At 41.4% G+C, this 22,819-nt stretch overlaps 1 protein-coding gene, 1 long non-coding RNA gene and 1 pseudogene across 2 annotated transcripts; 2 read left to right on the top strand and 1 right to left on the bottom strand.

The window, feature by feature from the left end:
* LOC122107926 overlaps positions 1 to 22,568 on the bottom strand; it is a 31,289-nt pseudogene extending 8,721 nt beyond the window's left edge.
* LOC122107930 lies at positions 3,067 to 5,111 on the top strand. Its single transcript, XR_006147438.1, has 2 exons — positions 3,067 to 3,286; positions 4,939 to 5,111. It is a non-coding gene; the product is annotated as an uncharacterized LOC122107930 (long non-coding RNA).
* Positions 6,673 to 7,824, top strand: LOC122107929 (nuclear receptor subfamily 4 group A member 1-like; the record flags this gene model as incomplete). Its single annotated transcript, XM_042679796.1, has 1 exon — positions 6,673 to 7,824. A coding segment is annotated over one exon (1,152 nt), but the record flags the coding sequence as incomplete, so codon positions are not given.
* Positions 22,569 to 22,819: the final 251 nt, after the last annotated feature.

Here is a 22,819-nt window from a genome sequence, read left to right as displayed (position 1 = left end):
GCGCTCTACCACTGGGCCACTTTCCCAGCCCTAAACTGCATAATTCTTTAAGCACTTTGGTGCATGAATAATTTGGTAGAGTTAATTTGGAATATCTAGTTGGACATGGTGGCTCATGCTTGCAATCCTAGCTATTTTGGAGGCTTAGATCAAAAGGATCACATTTCAAAGCCAGCCTAGGCCAAAGACAAATCAGGTTGTGAAATTCCATCTCAGTGGAAGAGGCTGAGCATGGTGATGTGCACTTGTCATCCTAGTTATTGTGGGAAACATAAAGTAGTAAGACAATCATGGTAAGACCCTGTCTCAAAATAACCAGGACAAAAAAAGGTCTGGAGCCATGGCTCAGTAGAGTACCTGCCAAGCAAATCACAAAGCCCTCAATTCAAAGACAGTATCACCTATTTTAAAAAAAAATTAGAGGCTCTGTTATTTATCAAGCAGTCTTTAAAGTATTGAGATTATTTCTTCAGTTGCTTTTCTTTTTCCCCCCTTGTGCTTGGGATCAAGTCTAGAGTTTATTGTGTATGATAGGTAAGTGCTCTATGACTGAGCCATACCCTAAGTTTCATTCAGTTATTTTTCTATCCGTTCTTCTAATGGCCATGGTGGAATTGGAGGGGAAAAACAACAACAACAAAAAAGCAATGTAGCGTTTCACTGGACAAATAAACCAAATGAATTACAATTTTGTCATTTTAAGTACTGATAAAACAGATTTATTTTCATCACCAAAGCAAATGCTCCTCTGATTTTTGTGACAATGAGTTCTGAATTATTTATGACTAGAAAGCAATCACTGCGCAGGTAGAAGAAAAGCGCAGAAAAAAACAACTAGAAGCAGAACAAAGAAGGAAGGAAGAACAAGAAGAAGAGCAACGCTTATCACGGGAACGAGAAAAGATGCAGAAACAGTATGAAGAGGATATCCTTAAGCAAAAACAAAAGGAAGTGGGTATTTACATTTAACTGTTAGCATTTTAGAATTAATAGTATATGTTTTCAGAGGAATAATAACTTTGAAGTTACTGACACTTGAACTCAGGGCCTCTTGCTGTCTTGGCTTTTTGCCTTAAGTCTCACACTCTACCACTTAAGCCACACCTCTATTTCCAGCTTTTTGCTGGTTAATTGGAGAGGAGTCTTTCTTCCCCAGGCTGGCTTTGAACCAAGATGCTAAGAGTTCAGCTTTTTCAGTAGGTAGGATTATAGGCAAGAGCCACATCCAGCACTACAAGTTGTATTTTGAAGTGGTGAAATACAAGTGGAGGCATTAAAATTTTGAATAAAAAATTGGGAAAATAAGAGAGACTCTTAAAAATGTTTTATTTCTTCACATGATAAAGTTCTCAAATGCTGTATTAACTGGCCTTTGTGCAAATGGAGGAGGTCAAGATGAATTATAGCATAATGCTAGTCATCCATATATGTGATTGTTATCTCCTACATATTAGAGGTGTGTAGACTTCATTTGTAAACCATGATTATAATGTAATTCTGTATAGAAACGATGGGCATTTCTATCCTTATCTACCAATGAAAAAAGAAGCTCCTTTTGCAAAATGGTTGGGATTGATGAAACAATCGGTGGCTGTATTAGTAGTCCTTTTGCTAAAATAAGAGCCAATTCAACGAGAGTATCTCAATAGCTAGGAGAGCTTTTCTATTAAATGATTTAGATACAGGAAGTAGAGTGTTGTCAGGTGCCATGATTGAGCCAACTTACAAAGAGCAATCATATAGTGGCATTCAGTTTCCAAAGACTAAAAGTTTAGCAATACAATAGTTTCTTATCTTTTCCCACTTGGCACTCAATGACTATTGGCTGGTAAAGGGACATGTGGTGTAGGTTCCCATTTCATTGACTTAAGTCATCTAAGGCTGCAACGTTTATGTGATAGCACGTGAAGTCCATAAATACTGTATTCTTTGAATATTTATGATAATCACAAGGCTCTAGACAAGTGCCTGACATCCAGGAAAGTTAGGAAATACTGAGAGTAGTCAATTTAATAACCATATACATGAATATGTTGTTAGGAAATCATGACTCTCAAGACAAATGAGCTATACCAAAAAATGCAGAGGGCTGGGAAGGTGGCTCAGTGGTAGAGCGCTTGCCTTGCATGCTCAAGGCCCTGGGTTCGATTCCTCAGCACCACATAAGCAAAAAGAAAAAAGCCGGAAGTGGCGCTGTGGCTCAAGTGGTAGAGCACTAGCCTTGAGCTGAAGAGCTGAGGGACAGCGCCCAGGCCCAGAGTTCAGGCCCCATGTCCGGACCCAAAAAAAAAAAAAAAAAAATGCAGAGAGCACAGTAGTTAGCACAGAGACTGAAACAAGAACAGAGAATCTGAGCATTGGCTCAAAAAGGACATGATACTTCTAGATTGATGAAAAATCTTGATGGTAAGTGATTAACCCGAACTTCATAATTTTTGAAGATGATTTTAACCACTTGTCTATTTCTAACATTATTTCACAATAAAAAATTTTTAAGGAACTTCAGCTCTTCAGCTAATCTAACTTTAGTAAATAGGAGTGCTTTTAGGAAATAATCTTAGAAATAGAGTTAAGTAAGTTTTCAGTATCTTTTTACACATAAGTTTTTCTTACATATTGTCTATAGCAATCATGACACTGATAAAATAAATTTGTATGCATTTGTACAAAGAAAGCAGTTACTGAGGGGCTGGGAAAGTGGCTCAGTGGTAGAGTGCTTGCCTTGCTTGCATGAGGCCCTGGGTTCCATTCCTCAGCACCACATAAGCAGAAAAAGCTGGAAGTGGCGCTGTGGCTCAAAGTGGTAGAGCGCTAGCCTTGAGCTGAAGAGCTGAGGGACAGCGCCCAGGCCCAGAGTTCAGGCCCCACCACCGGCAAAAAAAGAAAGAAAGAAAGAAAGAAAACACTTACTGAGTGATCTCTGTAAATCCAGTAATGGGTAAGAATGCAAGAACTTTTTAATGAAATTTTTATTGCAGCATTCATTCTGAGTCAAGTCCTGTGTTTAGTTACTGTATGTATTTACTTTTTTTTCACTACTGAATCAGACCTAGTCTTGCAAGGTAGGCAAGTACCACCACTAAGCTACAATCCCAGTCTCCTACACATAATTTCTCTTAATAATGCTGTGTATCATTTGAAAAATATTTTTTCCTATTGCAAGTGGATGATAAGGTGTCCCCTAAGATTTCAAGCTCAAGACATGACTCTGATGAAGCTGGCAGCAAAATAAATACATGTATCAGTTCTACTACTTCTCCCAAGAAAGATACTGGTGTGCAAACAGGTATTCATATCGAAATTTTTATTTGAAATTTCCTTAATGCCAAAGCATTAGCACTGAGTTCCATTTCAAATGTAAAACTTGTGATTTATGAGAAAATAAAATGAGCTATTCTTTTTTTTTTTTCCACTGATACTGGCTTGAACTCACCACCATAGCCTTTTGCTTGTTAACTGGAGATAAGGAGTCTTATACAGAATTTTCTGCCCCAGTTGCCTTTGAGCCGTGATCTTCCAGGAATCACGGCATCCTGAGTAGCTATGATTATATATAAGAGTGAGCCCCCAATGCATCTCTTGGTTTTTAATTTTTTGTACTAGATTTATTTCAGATATGAGTCACAAATTTACCACCCTCACCCCCGCCCAGGACCTTACAGGTTTAGCAAATGGTTTACCATTGAGCTACAGCTCCTACCCAAAACTTACCCTTTCATGGGCATAGTTAGCATTTTTCAGTATATTCCTAATAATTGAGCAGTCACCATCATTATAGAACTTTTCCCTCACTCTGATCTAGTAACCCATTAAGTTAGCAGGGGAGTCTCTTCATTTTCTGGTTTGCTTGTTCTGCACATTTCATGTTACTAGAATCAAAATGTTCCTTTGTGTCTGGCTACTCTGCTTTAGGATAATGGCAGTAAGTACATTATTCCTGAATAGTATTCTGTTGTATATATAATACATTTTGTTCTTCATGATTTGATGGACGTTTATTTGTACTCCTGGGCTATTGTGAATAATGTTGCTTTGAACATTCATGTACAGATTTTGTGAAAAAGGAAAAACAGAATTTCTGGATCATGTGATAATTCTTCCAAACTGTCCAGACTCCAAAGCAGTTATCCAGCCATCAATATAATAGGGTTCTAATTTCTCCTTGTGATTGCCAACACTTGTTATATGGGGGGCATATTAAGTGGTTCTGAATTGTATTTCCCCACCAATTGTATTTTATGAGCATCTTTTCATGTCTGGTTTTCAATTCAAATCATCAGGCAATGTCTTGGGTTGGAAGTCAATGGGTTTTTTCCCCCTCCCCACTCCCCTTGGTGGCCCATGCCCTGTAATCTTAAATATTTGGGAGGCTGAGACTGGAATACAGTAGTTCAAAGCCAGCCTGGGCAGACAAATCCCCAGGACTCTTTTATCTCCAGTTAACCAGCAAAAAACTAAAAGTGGAAATGTTGTTGAAGTAATAGAGTGCCATCTTTGAACAAAAAGTCCAAGCAGGGGCATAAAACCGTGATTTCAAGCCTCAGTACTAGCACAAGAAAAAAGATTAAGTAAGGCCTCAAAGACAGTGTATTCATAGCCTCAATGAATATGGTAGTAAAAAGTTGTATATACTATATAGTGGAATTCGCTTTAGTAAGAAATTGATACATGCCATTGACTAAATGTTATGGCAAGTGTTTAAGCCATTTACAAAACAATATAACTCCATTTACTGGGATATTATCTATAGTAGTGAATGTCTAGAAACAAAGTAGCATACTGGTTGCCACTGGGGCAAGTAATGAGAGGTGGGTAGTTTCAGTTTTAAAATTAGAAGTCTTAAAGTGTAACTAATAAAATTGTTTAACATTTGAGAAAAATGATAGAAGTGGTAAACTTTTATATGTCTGTTTAAAAAGTCATCATCTTTTTTTTTAGATGACTTAATTACAAGAAATTTCACTAACACATTATCACACTGTGGATCAGTGAGAGAAAGGGAAAATACACCTTGTTCTTCTCCCCAGAGTTCTGTAGAATTTCATGGACAGCTTAACACTAAGAAAGACAAGCAAGAACTAAATCAGGATAGAGTAGGCAACTTAGAAAAAGAAAATTGCTGGTTTAATGAGCAATGTAAACAGTCTATAACAGAGAAATAAACAAAACTCATGAAGAAATGTCCCACAAGGCCGACTTGGAATAGAAATAAGCCTCTCAAAAGGTATGTTCCAGCATCAGAAAAGTACCCTAAACAGCTTCAAAAGCAGAGAGGAGAAAAAAAAGTAAGAAGACAGATGGAACTGCTTCAATTGGTAGAGAAAAATAATTCTGAACACCTTTCTCAAAATAGAGGCACTTCGCCAGAAGATTTTCATTCATCCTATCCAGAAACAGAGTCAAAAACCAGGTGGCATCTAATGAACAAGGTAAAGCTCCTCTTTCTCATTTTTAAACATGCATGAATCTCTAAACTCAAAACACAAATCTCAGCTGGGAATGTGGCTTGATGGTAGAGTGCTTGCCTAGCATGCATGTAGCCCTGGGTTTGATTCTTCAGTACCACAGAAAAAGCCACAAGTGGTGCTGTGTCTCAAGTAGTAGAGTGCTAGCCTTGAGCAAAAGCAGCTCAGGGACAGTGCCTAGGCCCTGAGTTCAAGCCCTAAGACTGGCAAAAAAAAAAAAATTCCATTTGTCCAACTTTTCTTTGATTTGTTGTGTTTCCAGGTCTCTATTCAGAAAATTTCGGCCTGAGCCAAGGAGACCTAGGGTTTCTCCTATTCCATCCTGTAATGTTTTCAGAGTGTCTGCTTTGACTTCGAGGTCTTTGATCCATTTGGAGTTGATTCTGGTGCAGGGTGATATATAAGGATCTAGCTTTAGTTTTCTACAAGTAGTGAAAGATTGAAATTGGGGCTATGTTCATTTTACAATATGCTAACTGCTAATTCTGCTTCTGTAAACCTGCTTGTGCTAACACTGACTCTTCCCCTCCCAGAAATAAGTTACAAAGTTACAAAGTCCAGATGCAGGCCCAGGGACAAGGTCTGCAAACATAGGTAAAGAACGAAAGAGTATGTTCTTCTAAATTCCTGTTTAGAAACTCTCAGCAAGGGGCTCAAGACAAGGACCATCTGGCGAGCCCAGCAAACTAAGTCAAATGTCAACCAATCACGAGCCTGTAACTATGTGGATTCCCCCCCCCCCCCCCAGGGAAGCCTCCCCCTAGAGAGCCAACCAGTTTACCAGTAGTGTTACAAGACTTCCCACACAACAAAATGATTGCTGGAGTATATGATAAGTTTTAACCTGAGCCAATCCTGGGGAGCCTGGGGTCTTATGCTAATCCTGTGGTTTTTGTCTTTAAAAGTGCCTGTAACCACTGCTCGGGGCTTCCAGTCTGCCTTGGACAGGGAGCCCGTTTGCGCAAATGCCTAATAAACTCCTCTTGCTTATTGCATCTGCTGGTTTGGAGTCTTGGTTCTTGGGGTGCCCTCCCCTTGAAGAAAGCATCCCAGTGAGTCTGGGGTCTTTCAGTAGTTAACCAATTTTGCCAGCACCATTTACTGAAGAGGCTATCTTTGTTCCATTCTATTGTTTTAGCTCCCTTATCGAAGATTAGATGGCTATAGTTCTGTAGGTTCATTTCTGGATTTTCAATTCTATTCCTCCCACCAGCTGGGAGAAGGAGAGAGCAATTCCAGGCCAGCTACTTTCTCAGGCTTGGCACCCACTTCTCCGCACCTCGACAGCTCAGGGTTGCTGGATGCACCTATGACTTCTGCCAAGGCCCGGAGCGGGGCTCCAGGTGGAAGTGAGGGCCGCTGTGCTGTATGTGGGGACAACGCTTCATGCCAGCATTACGGGGTCCGCACCTGTGAGGGTTGCAAGGGCTTCTTCAAGTGCACAGTGCAGAAAAGCGCCAAGTACATCTGCCTGGCAAACGAGGACTGCCCTGTGGACAAGAGGCGGCGGAACCGCTGCCAGTTCTGCCGCTTCCAGAAGTGCCTGGCTGTGGGCATGGTGAAAGAAGTTGTGCGGACAGACAGCCTGAAAGGGCGGCGGGGCCGACTACCTTCCAAACCCAAACAGACCCTGGATACCTCCCATGTCAATCTACTCACTTCCCTTGTGTGGGCACATCTGGACTCAGGACCCAGCACTGCCAAACTGGACTACTCCAAGTTCCAGGAGCTGGTGCTGCCCCGTTTTGGGAAGGAAGATGCTGGCGATGTGCAGCAGTTCTATGACCTGCTTTCAAGTTCCCTGGATGTTATCCGAAAGTGGGCAGAGAAGATCCCAGGCTTTACTGAGCTGTCCCCAAGTGACCAGGACCTGCTGCTGGAGTCAGCCTTCTTGGAGCTCTTCATACTCCGTCTGGCCTACCGGTCTAAGCCAGGGGAAGGGAAGCTTATCTTCTGCTCAGGCCTGGTGCTGTACCGGTTGCAGTGTGCCCGGGGCTTTGGCGACTGGATTGACAGTATCCTAGCCTTCTCGCGGTCCCTGCACAGCCTGGTTGTTGATGTCCCTGCCTGCTCTTGCCTCTCTGCTCTCGTCCTCATCACTGATCGGTATGGGCTGCAGGAGCCAAGGCGGGTGGAGGAGCTACAGAACCGCATTGCCAGCTGCCTGAAGGAGCACATGGCAGCTGTGGCGGGTGAGACCCAGCTGGCCAGTTGCTTGTCATGTCTGCTGGGCAAACTGCCTGAGCTGCAGACCCTGTGTACCCAGGGCCTGCAGCCCATCTTGTACCTCAAGCTGGAGGACTTGGTGCCCCCTCCACCAATTTTTGACAAGATCTTCATGGACACACTGCCCTTCTGACTCCTGCCCTGAACGTGTGTGCAAACCTATCTGTACACTCTTACACCACCCTACATGCCTTGAGCCCACGGACCCCCAGAGCATCTCCTAGCCTGGATCTGAGCTGCCGACTGTCCTTCCTCCTCACCTACTTCACGAGGTTGGCAGGGAGCTCAAGTTCTGTGGGAGGGGGTGCATTCACAGGGGTGACCCCACAATTTGTCTTATCCCCTAGCCCAGACCTGGCCTTCATTTTTTTTTTTTTATAAAATAAATCGTTTTTAACACATGCCACCCTACTGTAAATAAGCCAAATGCTGCTCTAAATACAGGAAGGAAGAGGTTGAGATCGGGGTTGGGAGGAAGGGATGGGGACCCTCCACCAGCCTTGGGCAAGCCTTTCTAGCCTCTTTCAACTCCCTCTCTCCCCAACCTCCTTCCACATGTACACAGACTGTCACTCGAGGACAAAGACAAATGACAGATTCTGACATTTATACTTGTGTATTTTTCCTGAATTTATAGTATGTGACTTTTCTGATTAATATATTGAATAAAAATAGACATGTGGCAGAAAAAAAAACAAGCAAACAAACAAAAAAACACCCACATGCTTAAGATTTCTGTTGTAAGATACAAGCTACAAAAAAATGGAAACAAAAATATCACCACTCTTTAGCAGGAAAATAATGTCCAGAGTTGTCTGCATGGAATTGTCTTAAACTATCTGGATATTATATAATATATATAGTCTCCGGAGATTCTTATGTGATTGTTGGGTGGGTCCTGTCAATTAACTAAAAGTTCAACTCTGAATCTATGCCCTTTCATCTGGTGCAGTTCCTCTGTAATCACCTCTTTGTAGAAGAAAAGCAGATTCTCATCATCATCTGTATGGAATGGAAACTGCCCCTCAAACAAGTAGTGTCTTCTTTCCATAATATTAATGGACACAGTTAAAATCCTCAGGAGCCCATCTTGTTCCAGTGATAAAGCGGTAACTTTCCTGGAATTCCTCTAGGGATGAAGACTGAGCTAATAATGGTCAACAAGGCAATACCTGTGACTTGGGACTTTTTACCTATGTGAATACCTTTTTCCCATCACTTATTTAAAGTGAAGCCAATGTCTCTATACATCTGAAGAGACTAAAGGTGTATGGAAGTGTCATCTTCCCAGGGCTGCAATATAATAAACCTATCTCTGTCCTTTGCCATTTTTTCTTGGCATATGGAGGCAAATGGCCAGACCAAACCCGCGACTTCTGGACTTTGGGCATGAGGTCTAAAAACCCGGTTTCAATATGATCACAGATAATTTTGAAAAAGAGAAAAGAATATCCAAACAGCTATCACTCACAAGTTTTTCTTTCTCCAGTTTTTGCAGTAAACTTTCCAAGTTATTTCCAATTCTTGGCTTTTCTACAACTTCATAAAGGTTACAATACATCCCATTCTTCAAAACTGGTAAGAAAAAAATAACATGGTAAATATCCAAATCAAGTTCTTCTGATAATTTTTTTTATTGTGAAAATACTGTATAGAGGCGTTACAATTACATGGGAAACATAATGAGTACAATTTTTATCAAGCATTGTTGCCTCCTCCTTCACCCCCCCCCCCCCGTCTCCGCCCCCACCCGATAAAATTTTTTAAAAAATTAAATTACCTTCATTGGGACCTAAGTAGGTTTCCTTATAAAACAATGCTGGAGGAATTTTCTGCTTCAGATGATCAATACTCATAACTGTTTCAACATCTAACTTCTCAGGACTGAAAGAAAATAAATAACATGTTGCCATGCCTGAACTGTAAATTCTAATAATGTTATGCCTCTCCCTCTTCTTCCTTCCCTCCCTCTCTCCCCCACTTTCTTCTCCCCTTCATCAGACAAATATATACACTTGGTAGAAAATAGAAGAGTATATTCATTAATAACTTACTTGCTTTATTGTAAAGAGTACTTGATATAGAATGTTCAGATACCTATATATAGGTAAATAGATTTGTAGCAACACTGCCCACCTTCCATACCCTTAGGCCAGAAGTTAATCCTACGTCAATTTTACTAACCACAAACAATAAAAGCTATGATTTTTATTTAAAATAATTAAAGTATAAACTTTCATTTCTTTTTTGAAGTGCTAGAGAATCAAACCCAGAATTTTCATTCTACCACTGTGCTAAATCCTCAGCCCTCAGTAACAAACTAGTTAACTTTTATGTCTACTAGATATAAAACATCGAGTGAAAAACAATCTATATAATCAGGATAAAACTTTCAAAAATTATCTTTCAGCTGGGCACTGGTAGCTCATACCTGTAATCCTAGCTACTCATACTCATTTCTTAGGGAACAAAGTAAAATGTAAGTGTGAAAAAAATATAAAAAGCTAAAGAAACTGAGAGAACTGCATTAGTGAATTGCTATTTAATGTTCCATACTTACAGCTTAATAGGCAAAAATGCCTGCGTGGATGACCTCAAAGAAATATAGCACAGAAGCTTTCCTTTATTTAAAAGCTGTCCTTTCCATAAAGTGTAGTTACATTTATCTAAACAAAAAGAATGAGGAGATCATTGCTTGAGCCAGAGAAGTATGTAATTACTAGAAATGAGAAATACATATTTACTAGAAAGTACCTAGAAATAAGGTTTAAGTTGAAAAACACAGAGGTAACTTTCCATTTTGGAAAAATCCAAATATTGAGATTTTAGCTTCAAGTACCTTTTTCTTTATGCCCACAATGTCACCTATTTGCTCATTTTTGTTATGAAGCATTTTAAGATGTCAATGTTGCTTGTAACTCATTTTTACCTTTAGTAAATACAAAGTCTCTGCTGACTTTAATAATTTTTTTTTTTTTTGGAAGTGGCGCTGTAGCTCAAGTGGTAGACTGCTTGCCTTGAGCTGAAGAGCTGAGGGACAGTGCCCAGGCCCAGAATTCAAGCCCCATGACGGACCAAAAAAAAAAATAATAATAAAATAAATAAATGAATACGTTTTTTTTTTTTTTTTTTTGTCATGGGGCTTGAACTCTGGGCTTGGACGCTGTCCTTGTGCTTCTTCAGTTCAAGGCGAGCACTCTACTGCTTGAGCCACAGCACCACTTCCGGTTTTCTAGCGGTTTATTGGAGATAAGAGTTTCACCATCTTTCCTGCCTGGGCTGGCTTTGAACCGCGATCCTCAGATCTCAGCCTCCTGAGTAGCTAGGACTACAGGTGTGAGCCACCGGCACCCGGCTTGACTTTAATAATTTTAAAACGCAAGTAAGCCAGGCATGGTAGCCCATACTTATAATGTTCAAACACTAGGGAGGCTGAGGCTTCCAATAGTATGAAGACAACCTGAACTATTTAAAAAATACAAGTGGAGCGTTAAGTCTGAGCAATGTAATCTATTTTTATCTTTAAAAATAAAATTATGTGTTTCAAATACTTTTGTCATTTTTTTCAATTAGAGTACCTCTTCTTAAAAAGACACTTATGCATACATGATGACAAAATGTTGATCTTATAACATGGACTTACTTGCTTTTTCATACTTTCAGATTTTTATTCATTACAAACATTTATTCATCTTTCACTATTGAAACTTGTTTTAACTTATAAAACTAAAAAAAGAAAACTCTTACCTATGTTTCTATCTGCATTAAAGCTGTTAGATCTACAAACAAATTTTTAAAAAGAAAAAGAAATTATTGATTGGCAACAACATGAAAGTTAACATTCAGGACCTTAATATAAGTGTTATTTGTTTTTGTTTGTTTGCAATTCTGGAGATCAAATTCATAGCCTTATGAACACAGGGCAACTGGTCTACGTTAAGCCCCAGACTGAGTGCTGTCTCTAAGCAATTTTTGCTAATGGTTAACATTCCACCATTTGAGCCACACCTCTACTTCCAGCTTCTTGGTAGTTAATTGGAGATAAGAGTCACAGCCTTTCCTGCCCAGGACCGCTTCAAACAACAATCCTCAGATCTCAGTTTCCTGAATAGCAAGTATTGCCAACGGTGCTAGGTCTTAGGTGCTATTTTTGTTTTTGTGTTTTGCCAGTCCTGGGGCTTGAACTCAGGGCCTGGGCTGTGTCCCTGAGCCTCTTTGTGCTCAAGGCTAGCACTCTACACTTGAACCACAGTGCCACTTCCTGCTTTTTCTGAGTAATTTATTAGAGATAAGAGTCTCATAGACTTTCCTCCCTGGGCTGGCTATAAACCACAATGCTCAAATCTCAGCCTCCTAAGTAGCTAGGATTACAGGTATGAGCAACTGAAACCCAGCTTAAACATTTATTTCGTGACTTTATGAATTATAATGGCTTTGGATTCTAAACATTATGCTTTGAGAGCTTTTTTGTTTTTTTAGTTGTACCGGAATTTGAACTCAGGACCTTTTGCTTGCTCAGCTTTCTTGTTTGTCTGGCATTCGCATCAATTGGGATATATCTACAGCCCAGTTTTTTGCTGGTTATTTTATCTTGTCTCTTTTTTGGTACTGGGGATCAAACCCAGGACATTGCACTTACTAGGCAAGCACTTTGTCACTGAGCTACATCCCAGCGTGCTACTTTTCATGGTATATTGCACAAGAAAATAAAAGCAGAAAGAACAAATTAATTTGTAATTACTCATTAAAGTAAACCAAAGACTATTTATAAAGAAAAATAAGTACTTACATGAGATGTTTACTTCCAATTTACCACCCAAAACCTGGAAATGGAACTGTGATTCAAATGGCTGAGTGCTAGCCTTGAGCAAAAAAACTGAGACACAACGCGTGGGTCCTTAGTTCAAGCCCCAGTACTAACACACACACACACACACACACACACACACACACACACACACACACACACACACACACACACACACACCTTTCCTCCTATTACCATATTTATACATACTTAAGGCAGGTAGGGATAAAAATGCCAGTACCAGTGTCTCACCCCTGTAATCTTTGCTATACTTAGGAGGATGAGACCTGAGGATTGAGGTCAGAAGCCAGCCTGGGCAGTTAAGTCCTTGAGACTTATTTAAAATTGATCACCAAAAAGCTAGCAAACCTACAGCTCAAATGGTAGAGCACCAGCCTTGAGTGAGAACACTAGGCCCTGAGATCAATCCAAATATTGGCACAAAAAAATTAAATAAAAAATAAAGGAGGTATTTTCTTTAAAAAAAAAAATCCGTTAACAGAAATTAGTCCATTAAAACCTCTCTAAATCAGCAAATTTACCTGGTGATAGTTAGATCTATATAAATATTGGAATATACTTAAAATGTATAGATATATATATAGCAAGAATTATGTAAATATAAAATGTTTATATATTTAGGCATATTTGTATAATAAATATTGTGTTCAAAATTGAAAAACACAATTTTCACTCTAATGAAGACATAGCAATAATTTATACATACATGAATTCAAACATTTTCTTTTTCTGGTCAATTGTGGGGTTTGAACTCTGGGCCTGGACATTGTTCCTCAGCTCTTCAGCTCAAGGCAAGCACTTTAACACTTTGAGCCATAGCACCACTTCAGTTTTCTGGTGGATGACTAGAGATAAGAGTATGGTGGAGCTCGTTGTTGGTGGCTCAGGCCTGTAATCCTAGCTACTAAGGCGGCTGAGATCTGAGGATCTCGGTTCAAAGCCAGCTCGGGCAGAAAAGTCAGTGAGACTCTTATCTCCAATAAACCACTAGACAATCGGAAGTAGTGCTGTGGCTCAAGCGGTAGAGTGCTCGCCTTGAGCTGAAGAGCCCAGGGACAGTGCCCAAGCCGAGTTCAAGCCCCACGATCAACAACAACAACAACAAAATTATCATGGACTTTCCTGCCTGGGCTGACTTTAAACCGTGACCCTCAGATATCAGCTTCCTTACTAACTAGGATTACAGGTCTCAACCACTAGCACCCAGCCTCAAAGCATCTTAAGAATAAAGTAGAATAGTTTTCAAACATTTTTACAAGAATATTTATATCACTAAGACTGTCGAAACACAGGTTATTTAGGTTTTTAACCAAAACAACTAATGCTGTCAATCAGAGCTTCTAGTAAGCATGGACAACCAAGTTAAAAGTTTATAGTGTTAAGTAAAAACAAGTTTAGAAAGCTTTGCCTATCTTGGGAGAAGTGGCTCATACCTTTAACTCCAGATACTGTTTCTTTTTTTTTTGGGTCGGGTCGTGGGGCCTGAACTCTGGACCTGGGCGCTGCCCCTCAGCTCTTCAGCTCAAGGCCAGCACTCTACCACTTGAGGCACAGTGCTACTTCCTGCTTTTTTTTTTTTTCTTTTTGCTTATGTGGTGCTGAGGAATCGAACCCAGGGCCTCATGCATGCAGCAAGGCAAGTGCTCTACCACTGAGCCACCTTCCCAGCCCCTCCAGATACTGGTTTAAGGCCAGTCTAGTAAAAAAATTGACAAGATCCTTTCTCAAAAGAAGCTGAGCAGGGGGACAGTAACCTGTGACTACTCAGGAAGCATACATAAGAGGATTGTGGTCTAAGCCAGTCTGGACAAAAACCCAAGGCACTTTGTGATGAAAAAAAAAAAATCTAAAAGGAAAAATAAGTATCTGGAAAACAAAAAACTAAAATGCTGAGATAAGGCTCAGCAGGTAAATCACTGCCTACCAAGCACTAGCCATTGAGTTCAAAACTCCAGTACCAGCCGGGCGCTGGTGGCTCACACCTGAAATCCTAGCTACTCAGGAGGCTGAGATCTGAGGATTGCGGTTCAAAGCCAGCCCGGGCAGGAAAGACCGTGAGACTTCTATCTCCAATAAACCACCAGAAAACCGGAAGTGGCGCTGTAGCTGAAGTGGTAAGCGCTCGCCTTGAGCTGAAGAGCTGAGGGACAGCGCCCAGGCCCAGAGTTCAAGCCCCACGACCGACAAAAAAAAAAAACAAACTCCAGTACCACAAAAAAGAAAAAGCAAGGGCTGGGAAGGTGGCTCAGTGGTAGAGCGCTTGCCTTGTATGCATGAGGCCCTGGGTTCGATTCCTCAACACCACATAAGCAAAAAGAAAAAAGCTGGAAGTGGCACTGTGGCTCAAGTGGTAGAGCGCTAGCCTTGAGCTGAAGAGCTGAGGGACAGCGCCCAGGCCCAGAGTTCAGGCCCCACAACCAGACCCCACCCTCCAAAAAAAAAAAAAATCTGTGTTTAACCTATACATCTAATTGAGAGGATATTTTGTCCATACGACAAATATAAATATACAAACAAAATAAATGATATAAAAGATAAATAATACTGTTTTGAATATTCAAGTGGAACAATGCCTCATTCTCATGGGCATAAGAAGAAGAGCGGACACTAAACCACAGGTTTAGTGCTAAGACAAGGTGGTAAAAGACAAATAAAAAAATCCTGTGCGGGCTGGGAAGGTGGCTCAGTGGTAGAGCCCTTGCCTTGCATGCCTGAGGTCCTGGGTTCAATTCCTCAGCACCACATAAGCAAAAAAACAAAAAAGCCGGAGTGGCGCTGTGGCTCAAGTGGTAGAGCACTAGCCTTGAGCTGAAGAGCTGAGGGACAGCGCCCAGGCCGAGTTCAGGCCTCACGACCGGACCAAAAGAAAAAAAAAATCCTGTGCTCTGGGGTAAGATGTAAAGATAAAATATTCAGAGGCCTCATTTACCTACTGTAATCCAGGCCAGAGTAATGTCAATACGAGTGAGGAAGAGGATTCAAGGCTGGAGAGAACACAAGAGAGGACACTGATTCCCAAATCTAATGACTATTCAAAAGACAGCAGTGTTTTCATTTTTTTGTTGTTGTTGGTCGTGGGGCTTGAACTCTAGGCCTTGGCTCTGTCCCTGAGCTCTTCAGCTCAAGGCTAATGCTCTACCACTTAAGCCACAGTGCCACTTCCAGTCTTTTCTGCTTATGTGTTGCTGAGGAATGAACCCAGGGCCTCATGCATGCGAGGCAAGCACTCTACTGCTGAGCCACCTTCCCAGCCCCTCATTTTTTTTTTATAAGGGGATATACTCTATAAGTTCCCACTATTTACCCATAATTTTAGCTAACAGATTTGTAAGGATAAACAAATTACTTGATTTCAGATAGTTTATAAATTAATGACAAAGGCATACAATAAACAAGTAGAGTTATCAGATGGTGACGGTTTTAAGTACTATGCAGAAAAAATGGGACAAATTATAAGAGATTAAAACCTTTAAAAAAGAAAATCAAGGGGCTGGGAAGGTGGCTCAATAGTAGAGTGCTTGCTTTACATGTTTAAGGCCCAGGGTTCAATTCCTCAGCACCACATATGCAGAAAATGCTGGGAAGTGGCACTGGGGCTCAAGTGGTAGAGCGCTAGCCTTGAGCTGAAGAGCTCAGGGACAGCGCCTAGGGCCAGAGTTCAGGCCCACGACGAACCAAAAAACAAAAAAACCTAAAAAAGTTGTGTGCTAATAACTATAATCTTAGCTACTCAGGAGGCTGATATCTAAGGATTTTATATCTCAGTTTGAAGCCAGCCTGGGGGGCTGGGAAGGTGGCCCAGTGGTAAAGCGCTTGCCTTGCATGCATGAGGCCCTGGGTTCCATTCCTCAGCACCACATAAGCAAAAAGAAAAAAAAGCCAGAAGTGGCGATGTGGCTCAAGTGGTAGAGCGCTAGCCTTGAGCTGAGGGACAGTGCCCAGGCCCAGATTTCAGGCCCCAGGACCGGACTCCCCCCCTCACCCCCCCAAAAAAAAAAGTTGACGCCAGCCTGGGTAGACAAGTCTGTGATACTCTTTTTTTTTTTTTTGGAGGTCCGGTCGTGGGGCCTGAACTCTGGGCCTGGGCGCTGTCCCTCAGCTCTTCAGCTCAAGGCTAGCACTCTACCACTTGAGCCACAGTGCCACTTCCAGCTTTTTTCTTTTTGCTTATGTGGTGCTGAGGAATCGAACCCAGGGCCTCACGCTTGCAAGGCAAGCGCTCTACCACTGAGCCACCTTCCCAGCCCCTGTGATACTCTTATCTCCAATGAACCACAAAAAAGCTAGAAGTGGAACTGTGGCTCAATTGGTAGAGCACCAGCCTTGAGCAAAACAGCTAAATAGGGCCTAAAGCCCTGAGTTCAAGCCCCAGTACCAGCATGCATACATACACACTAATACACACATACACACACACACACATACATATTAAGAAACACCTTATGAGCCAGGCACCAGTGGTTCATGCCTGTAATCTTAGCTACTCAGGAGGCTGAGATCTGAGGATTGCAGTTTGAAGCCAGCTGAGGCAGGAAAGTCTGTAAGAGTCTTATCTCTAATTGTCCACCAGAAAACTGGAATGAGGGCTGTGGCTCAAGTGGTAGAGTGCTAGCCTTGAGCACAAAGAGGCTCAGGAACAATGCCCAGGCCCTGAGTTCAAGCCCTACAACCAACAAAAAAAGAGGTCCTTAGACAGTCGGTCACCTTTAAGAAGTGACTTGCAGGAGCTGGGAAGGTGGCTCAGTGGTAGAGTGCTTGTCCTTGCATGCATGAGGCCCTGGGTTCGATTCCTCAGCACCACACAAGCAGAAAAAGCTAGGAGTGCTGCTGTGGCTCAAGTGGTAAGAGTGCTAGCCTTGCGCTGGAGAGCTGAGGGATAGTGCCCAGGCCCAGAGTTCAGGCCCACAACCGACAAAACTAAAACAAAAAATATCTCAAGAAGTGACTTGCAGGAATAGAAGAAAACAGCAGATTAATTAGTAAAGAGAAGAGACAACAAATGCAGGGCCCTAAGACTATGACACATTCAAGGTACAGGATGGATGGTCTATCTAACTTGACTGATATAATAAGATGTAGAGCTACAGACCAGAATCAAAGTAAACAACTGGCCAGTAAAAACCCCAAAGTGGAGGTTGTGGTTCAAGCGGTAGTGAAAGACTTGAGTGGAAAAAAACCAAGTGAGATAGGTCCTAAGTTCAAGCCCCAGTACCAACAATAACAATAAAAAAATTATTTCCAAATTAATAGATATCCTAAGCTATTTTCAATACGTATAAAAACTCAGACCTTTGGCTATTTCACCTTTATCACTAAATTTACTTTTTCACTAGCTTAAAATGTCTTTAGACCCAGGAGGGATCTAAAGGGGATCTTGGTTCTAAAATTCTCAAAACAAGTTGTCAAATTTCCACCTCAATCAATGGCTGAGATAGCAGCTCGCACCTCTTATCCTAGCTACAGTAGAAGTACAACAGCTGGTGGGAAGCACAAGTAGAAGAATTTCAGTCTAGGCATGAAGTCCAAACCCTACCTCACAAATAACCAACATAAAAAGGGGCTCAAGTAGTAGAGCATCTGTCTAAGCCCTGAGTTCAATCTTTATTACCACACAAAACAAAATAACAAAAAAATACTTGGGAGGGGGGGCTGGGAAGGTGGCTCAGGGGTAGAGTGCTTGCCTTGCATGCCTGAGGCCCTGGGTTCAATTCCTCAGCACCACATAAGCAAAAAGAAAAAAGCCAGAAGTGGCACTGTGGCTCAAGTGGTAGAGCAGTAGCCTTGAGCTGAAGAGCTGAGGGACAGCACCCAGGCCCAGAGTTCAGGCACCACAACCAGACCCCCCCCCCCACCAAAAAAAAATAGCTTGGGATCACCACATTGAAGGAAAGTGGATAACTTTGCTCACTGGTTTTTAGCCACTTTATATTAGAGCTTGTAAGATATCACCAATGATACTAAATATTGGCTTAACATCAAAATCACCTGGAAGTTTTTAAAACTCCCAATAACTAGGCTTCCAACTAGCACATGATTTAGTTTTAGTTTAATTTTCAAGAAAGCTAATATACAAAATATCAATTTTAAAAACTGACTAAGAGCCGGGCACTGGTGCTCTCAGCCTCTCAGGAGGCTTAGATCTGAGGATCATAGTTCAAAGCCAGCCCAGGCAGGAAAGTCCACAAGACTCTTATCTCCAATAAACCAACAAAAAACCCGAAGTGGCACTGTGGCTCACGTGGTAGAGCGCACACCTTGAGCTGATGAACTGAGGGACAGCACCCAGGCCCAGAGTTCAAGCCCCACTACCGACAAACAAAAACATAAACAAAAACTGACAAAGAACCAATTGAAGTGTAAGTAAAATTTAGTATCTATTTCTATATTCAACAACCTGTCTTTCACAGATCATTGTACTTTTTTTTTTGTTTGGTTGAATGTTTCTTTATCCTTGTTTTGTCTTGCAATGTAACCTTTAAAGTCAAAATGGCCAATCAAATATCCAATTAATTTTAAGAAAAATGTAAACAGGTAAGGTGGGGCAACATGACAGGCTCACATCATTCTGGAGGAGTTGTGAAATGTATGTCTTCTCAACCTTAAAACTCTTTAACTCTTACCTCAATGAAGATAATTTGTATGTCATCTTTGTAAGTAAAAGATACAACTGCATATGGACAAATGTGTTTTGGTCTTCGCCTTAATTCATCAAAGCCATATTCATAAAAGTAATACTAAAAATAAGAGAACACAAAATTAACTTCTTTGAATATGTAAGTGATACAAAGTGCAATCTTGTATTTATCTTTTTCCTTTTGAAAAATTATTTAGGTACCTGTGGGGGAAAATTGGTTTAAGCTAAACATGTCCCCTTAGCCAAAATAAATTTAGTATTTTATATGTATTTTGTAATATATACTTATACTGTGCATCAGTGGCTCAAGCCTGTAACTCTAGCTATTCAGTAAGCTGAGACCTGAGGATTCTGGTTCAAAGCCAGCCAAGACAGACACCCTCCCACCCCACAATAGATTCTTATGTTCAATTAACAAGCAAAAAGCCAGGTCTGGGCGTGAGGCACAAGTGTAGATTATTAGCTTGGAGTGGAAAGAGACAATGAAGATTGCAAGGCCCTGAGTTTAAACCAGTATCAGCACAAATCATCAATTATTAATCATTATTATGATGATAAATAATAATAATCTACTTGGAGTTCATGGTGCTACTTTTAGGTATTTCAAGTTTACTTCTGAGAAGTTGACTACAGAGGATGTGTAATATATTTCCTAATGAAAATATTACAAATGGAATTGCCTAAGCCTCAAGCTCAGCCCAGAAAAGCCAACTTGATCCCAAAAGTAAACTACGAAGGACACAAATGAAACCAATCCTAGTTACCATTTTGCATATCATTTCAAGAGAAAAACACATCTGAGGGCTGGGAAGGTGGCTCAGTAGTAGAGTGCTTGCTTGCATGCATGAGGCCCTGGGTTCGATTCCTCGGCACCACATATGCAGAAAAAGCCGGAAGTGGCACTGTGGCTCAAGTGGTAGAGCACTCACCTTGAGCTGAAGAGCTGAGGGCCCAGAGTTCAGGCCCCATGACCAACAACAACAACAACAACAAAAATGTCTATATATAACCAGGCTTCAGAGGCCACTGTATTTCTGAGCCATCCTGGAAACACTAAACAAACTTCAGTAAGAAAGATTGGGATCTGGGCTGGGGAGGTGGCTCAGTGGTAGAGTGCTTACCTTACATGCATGAGGCCCTTGGTTCCATTCCTCAGCATCACATAAGCAGAACATGCCAGAAATGAGGTTGAGGCTCAAGTGGTAGTGCTAGACTACAGCTGAAGAGCTAAGGGGCAGTGCCCAGGCCCAGAGTTCAGGCCCCACAACCGACAAAAAATATATATAAATTGTTATTAAAAAAAAAAAAGAAAAAAAGAAAGATTGGGATCTAACTGAGAAAACCAGAAACTGATATAATAGAGGAGAAAACTGAAAGGGAGATATTTTGAAGGTTTAGTAACAAAATAGATATTACAGGCTGTAACATTAAAATGGATGCAGGCACTTACTGAGTAAGCTCATAGGCTCTGTGAGCCAAAAGGGATGGAATTCTACTGGCATTCTTTGACACATGACATTCATGCTTTGTTGCTGGGTCCAAAGCACTTTTATTTAACATAGGTTCCAAGCTTTTAATACTCATGGGGTCATATATGCTCTTTATTTTACCCTAAAATAGAAAAAAAAAACTTCTATTGAGTGTCAATGCAAGCATGATTTTTCACGATGAGCTTAATTTTTAACAAATAAACAGAAACTTTATTAATAAAAACTTCACTCATCTAAATTACATCACGAACATATTAACCTGTCATTCTTTTCTTTGGAAAACAAAAAAGTATGGTTAGCTTAGATCAGAGATGGCAAGTAAACTGCTCAAAAATAGTTTCATATTCTAACAGGTATAGACTTTTCATCACTCCTGAAGACTTGGAAATTAAACTTTTTTTTTTACAAACAATAAATGTTTATTATTGTCAATAAGCTTTGATTTGTTAAATAGCAAATGATTATACACAACCTTAGACTTAAGACATCTCATCTAAGGAAACCTCAGCGCTTGGCCAGTGTGAGAAATCATTCTGTTTTTCTTGTAGCTTCTGATCTACCTGGTAATGCTAAGAAAATTTAGGTAAATTACCAAGTTTAGAGACTCTACCTTTGAAGTGGCTTTTCCCTTTATTGCAAAATGAACCCAGCTCTCCTGATAATGAAAAACCATATCATCACATTCACTGGGTAGTTCAGAGATTTGATTCCCACAAAGTCAAAGGAACTAGAGACCAGAATTGCTCAATTAGACACAGCACTGAAAAAAGTAAGAGGCTGGAGGCATGGCTCAGATGGTAGAGCAATGGCCAGTGAGCAAAAGGGTCAGATACTGAGTTTGAGTCCTGGTCTTGGACAGAAAAGAAAAGCAATTAGAGAATGAATGTGACATCTGAGTTCCTCTAAGCTGAAAAATGAGTGCTGATAGTCATACCAATGCTTTATATAGCATGTTGCTTTTCATGGTGTTTCCCTATCTAATGTCTGGAGAAGTGTGGGATGATATAAATAAATCAGGGTACATAAGGAAACAATAGCTCATGGCTCATAATCTTGCTCTTGGTCTTATAGTCAGAGAATGACAAGCAGTCCTTTAATCTGGACTCTGACACCTGGAGTTGGATTGGGTTGCTTTCCAGGACAAGACTACCCTGGCGGTATGAATCCCTTTTAGGTGGGGTCCCCTGAGACCAAAGTGCACTTAAAGGTCTCCTTAAAGACCTCGAGGAAAGGCGGCATTACTTTATCCACAGAGACCTGCCGCTGGAGCTCCTTAGTCAGGGAAGTGACACCTGTCCCAAACAGTCCACAGGGCACGATGTGTTCAAACCATGTATGGTGCAGTGTTGCAATTCAGCGCCAGGCCGTGGGATGTGATGTGCCTTCCACAGCGGACACCAATCGCGCAGATTTTGCTCTCGACCCAACCAGACTCCAGTGTAGGGCGGGGGCCGCGCGCAGGCATCTCGCAGGCCCCGGAGCTCACACAGGCGCACCGCACACTTCTCCAGCGCCGCCACGTGGGGGCGCAGGCGCAGGCCAAGGAGCCGCAGGTCGAGCACTGGGTGGCAGAGCAGCTGTCCCGGGCGGTGGAAGGTGGCCAGGCTGCCGCGGTCTGTCGTGCGCACCTCGGCGCCCAGAGCCCTCAGCTGCGCCGTTTCCTCGGGAGTCAGGCCGCCGCGTATCCCGGATGTATACACGGGGCCCCGCTGGCTCGCAGAGCAGGGGCGCACCTGCCTCGAGGCTTGGCCTGCAGCCTCCGCAGCCAGGACTCCTGCAGCGCCAGCAGCTCGGTTTACCGCGCCCGACCCAGCCACACCACCCTGACGACGGGCGGCGGCATCACGCGTGCTGCGCGGTCCAGAAATTAAACTCTTAAATTCCTAAAATTTAAATCACATGCTATCTTTGACACATATAAATTAAAATTACCTCCATTATTTTAAAAATAACAACATCATCTATGGCCCCAGCTTCCAAAGGATTAGCTTGTAATAGATCAGCATATCTAGAAAGATAAATACCTAAAGAGAAAAAATATGAATTTGAGTAAGAAATACTGAAATACAAAAAAAAAAATCCAAATATTTAACCAATAATAGAGATACAAGATGTGATTTGTATGCATGCACGTGTGTATCAATACTAGGGATTAAACTCAGTGTTTTAAGATCTC

The sequence above is a fragment of the Dipodomys spectabilis genome, unplaced genomic scaffold (genome assembly GCF_019054845.1).
Source record: "Dipodomys spectabilis isolate Male_0828 unplaced genomic scaffold, ASM1905484v1 ptg000054l, whole genome shotgun sequence".
In the NCBI taxonomy this organism is placed as follows: domain Eukaryota; kingdom Metazoa; phylum Chordata; class Mammalia; order Rodentia; family Heteromyidae; genus Dipodomys; species Dipodomys spectabilis.
This window is presented reverse-complemented; position numbering and strand designations above follow the sequence as displayed.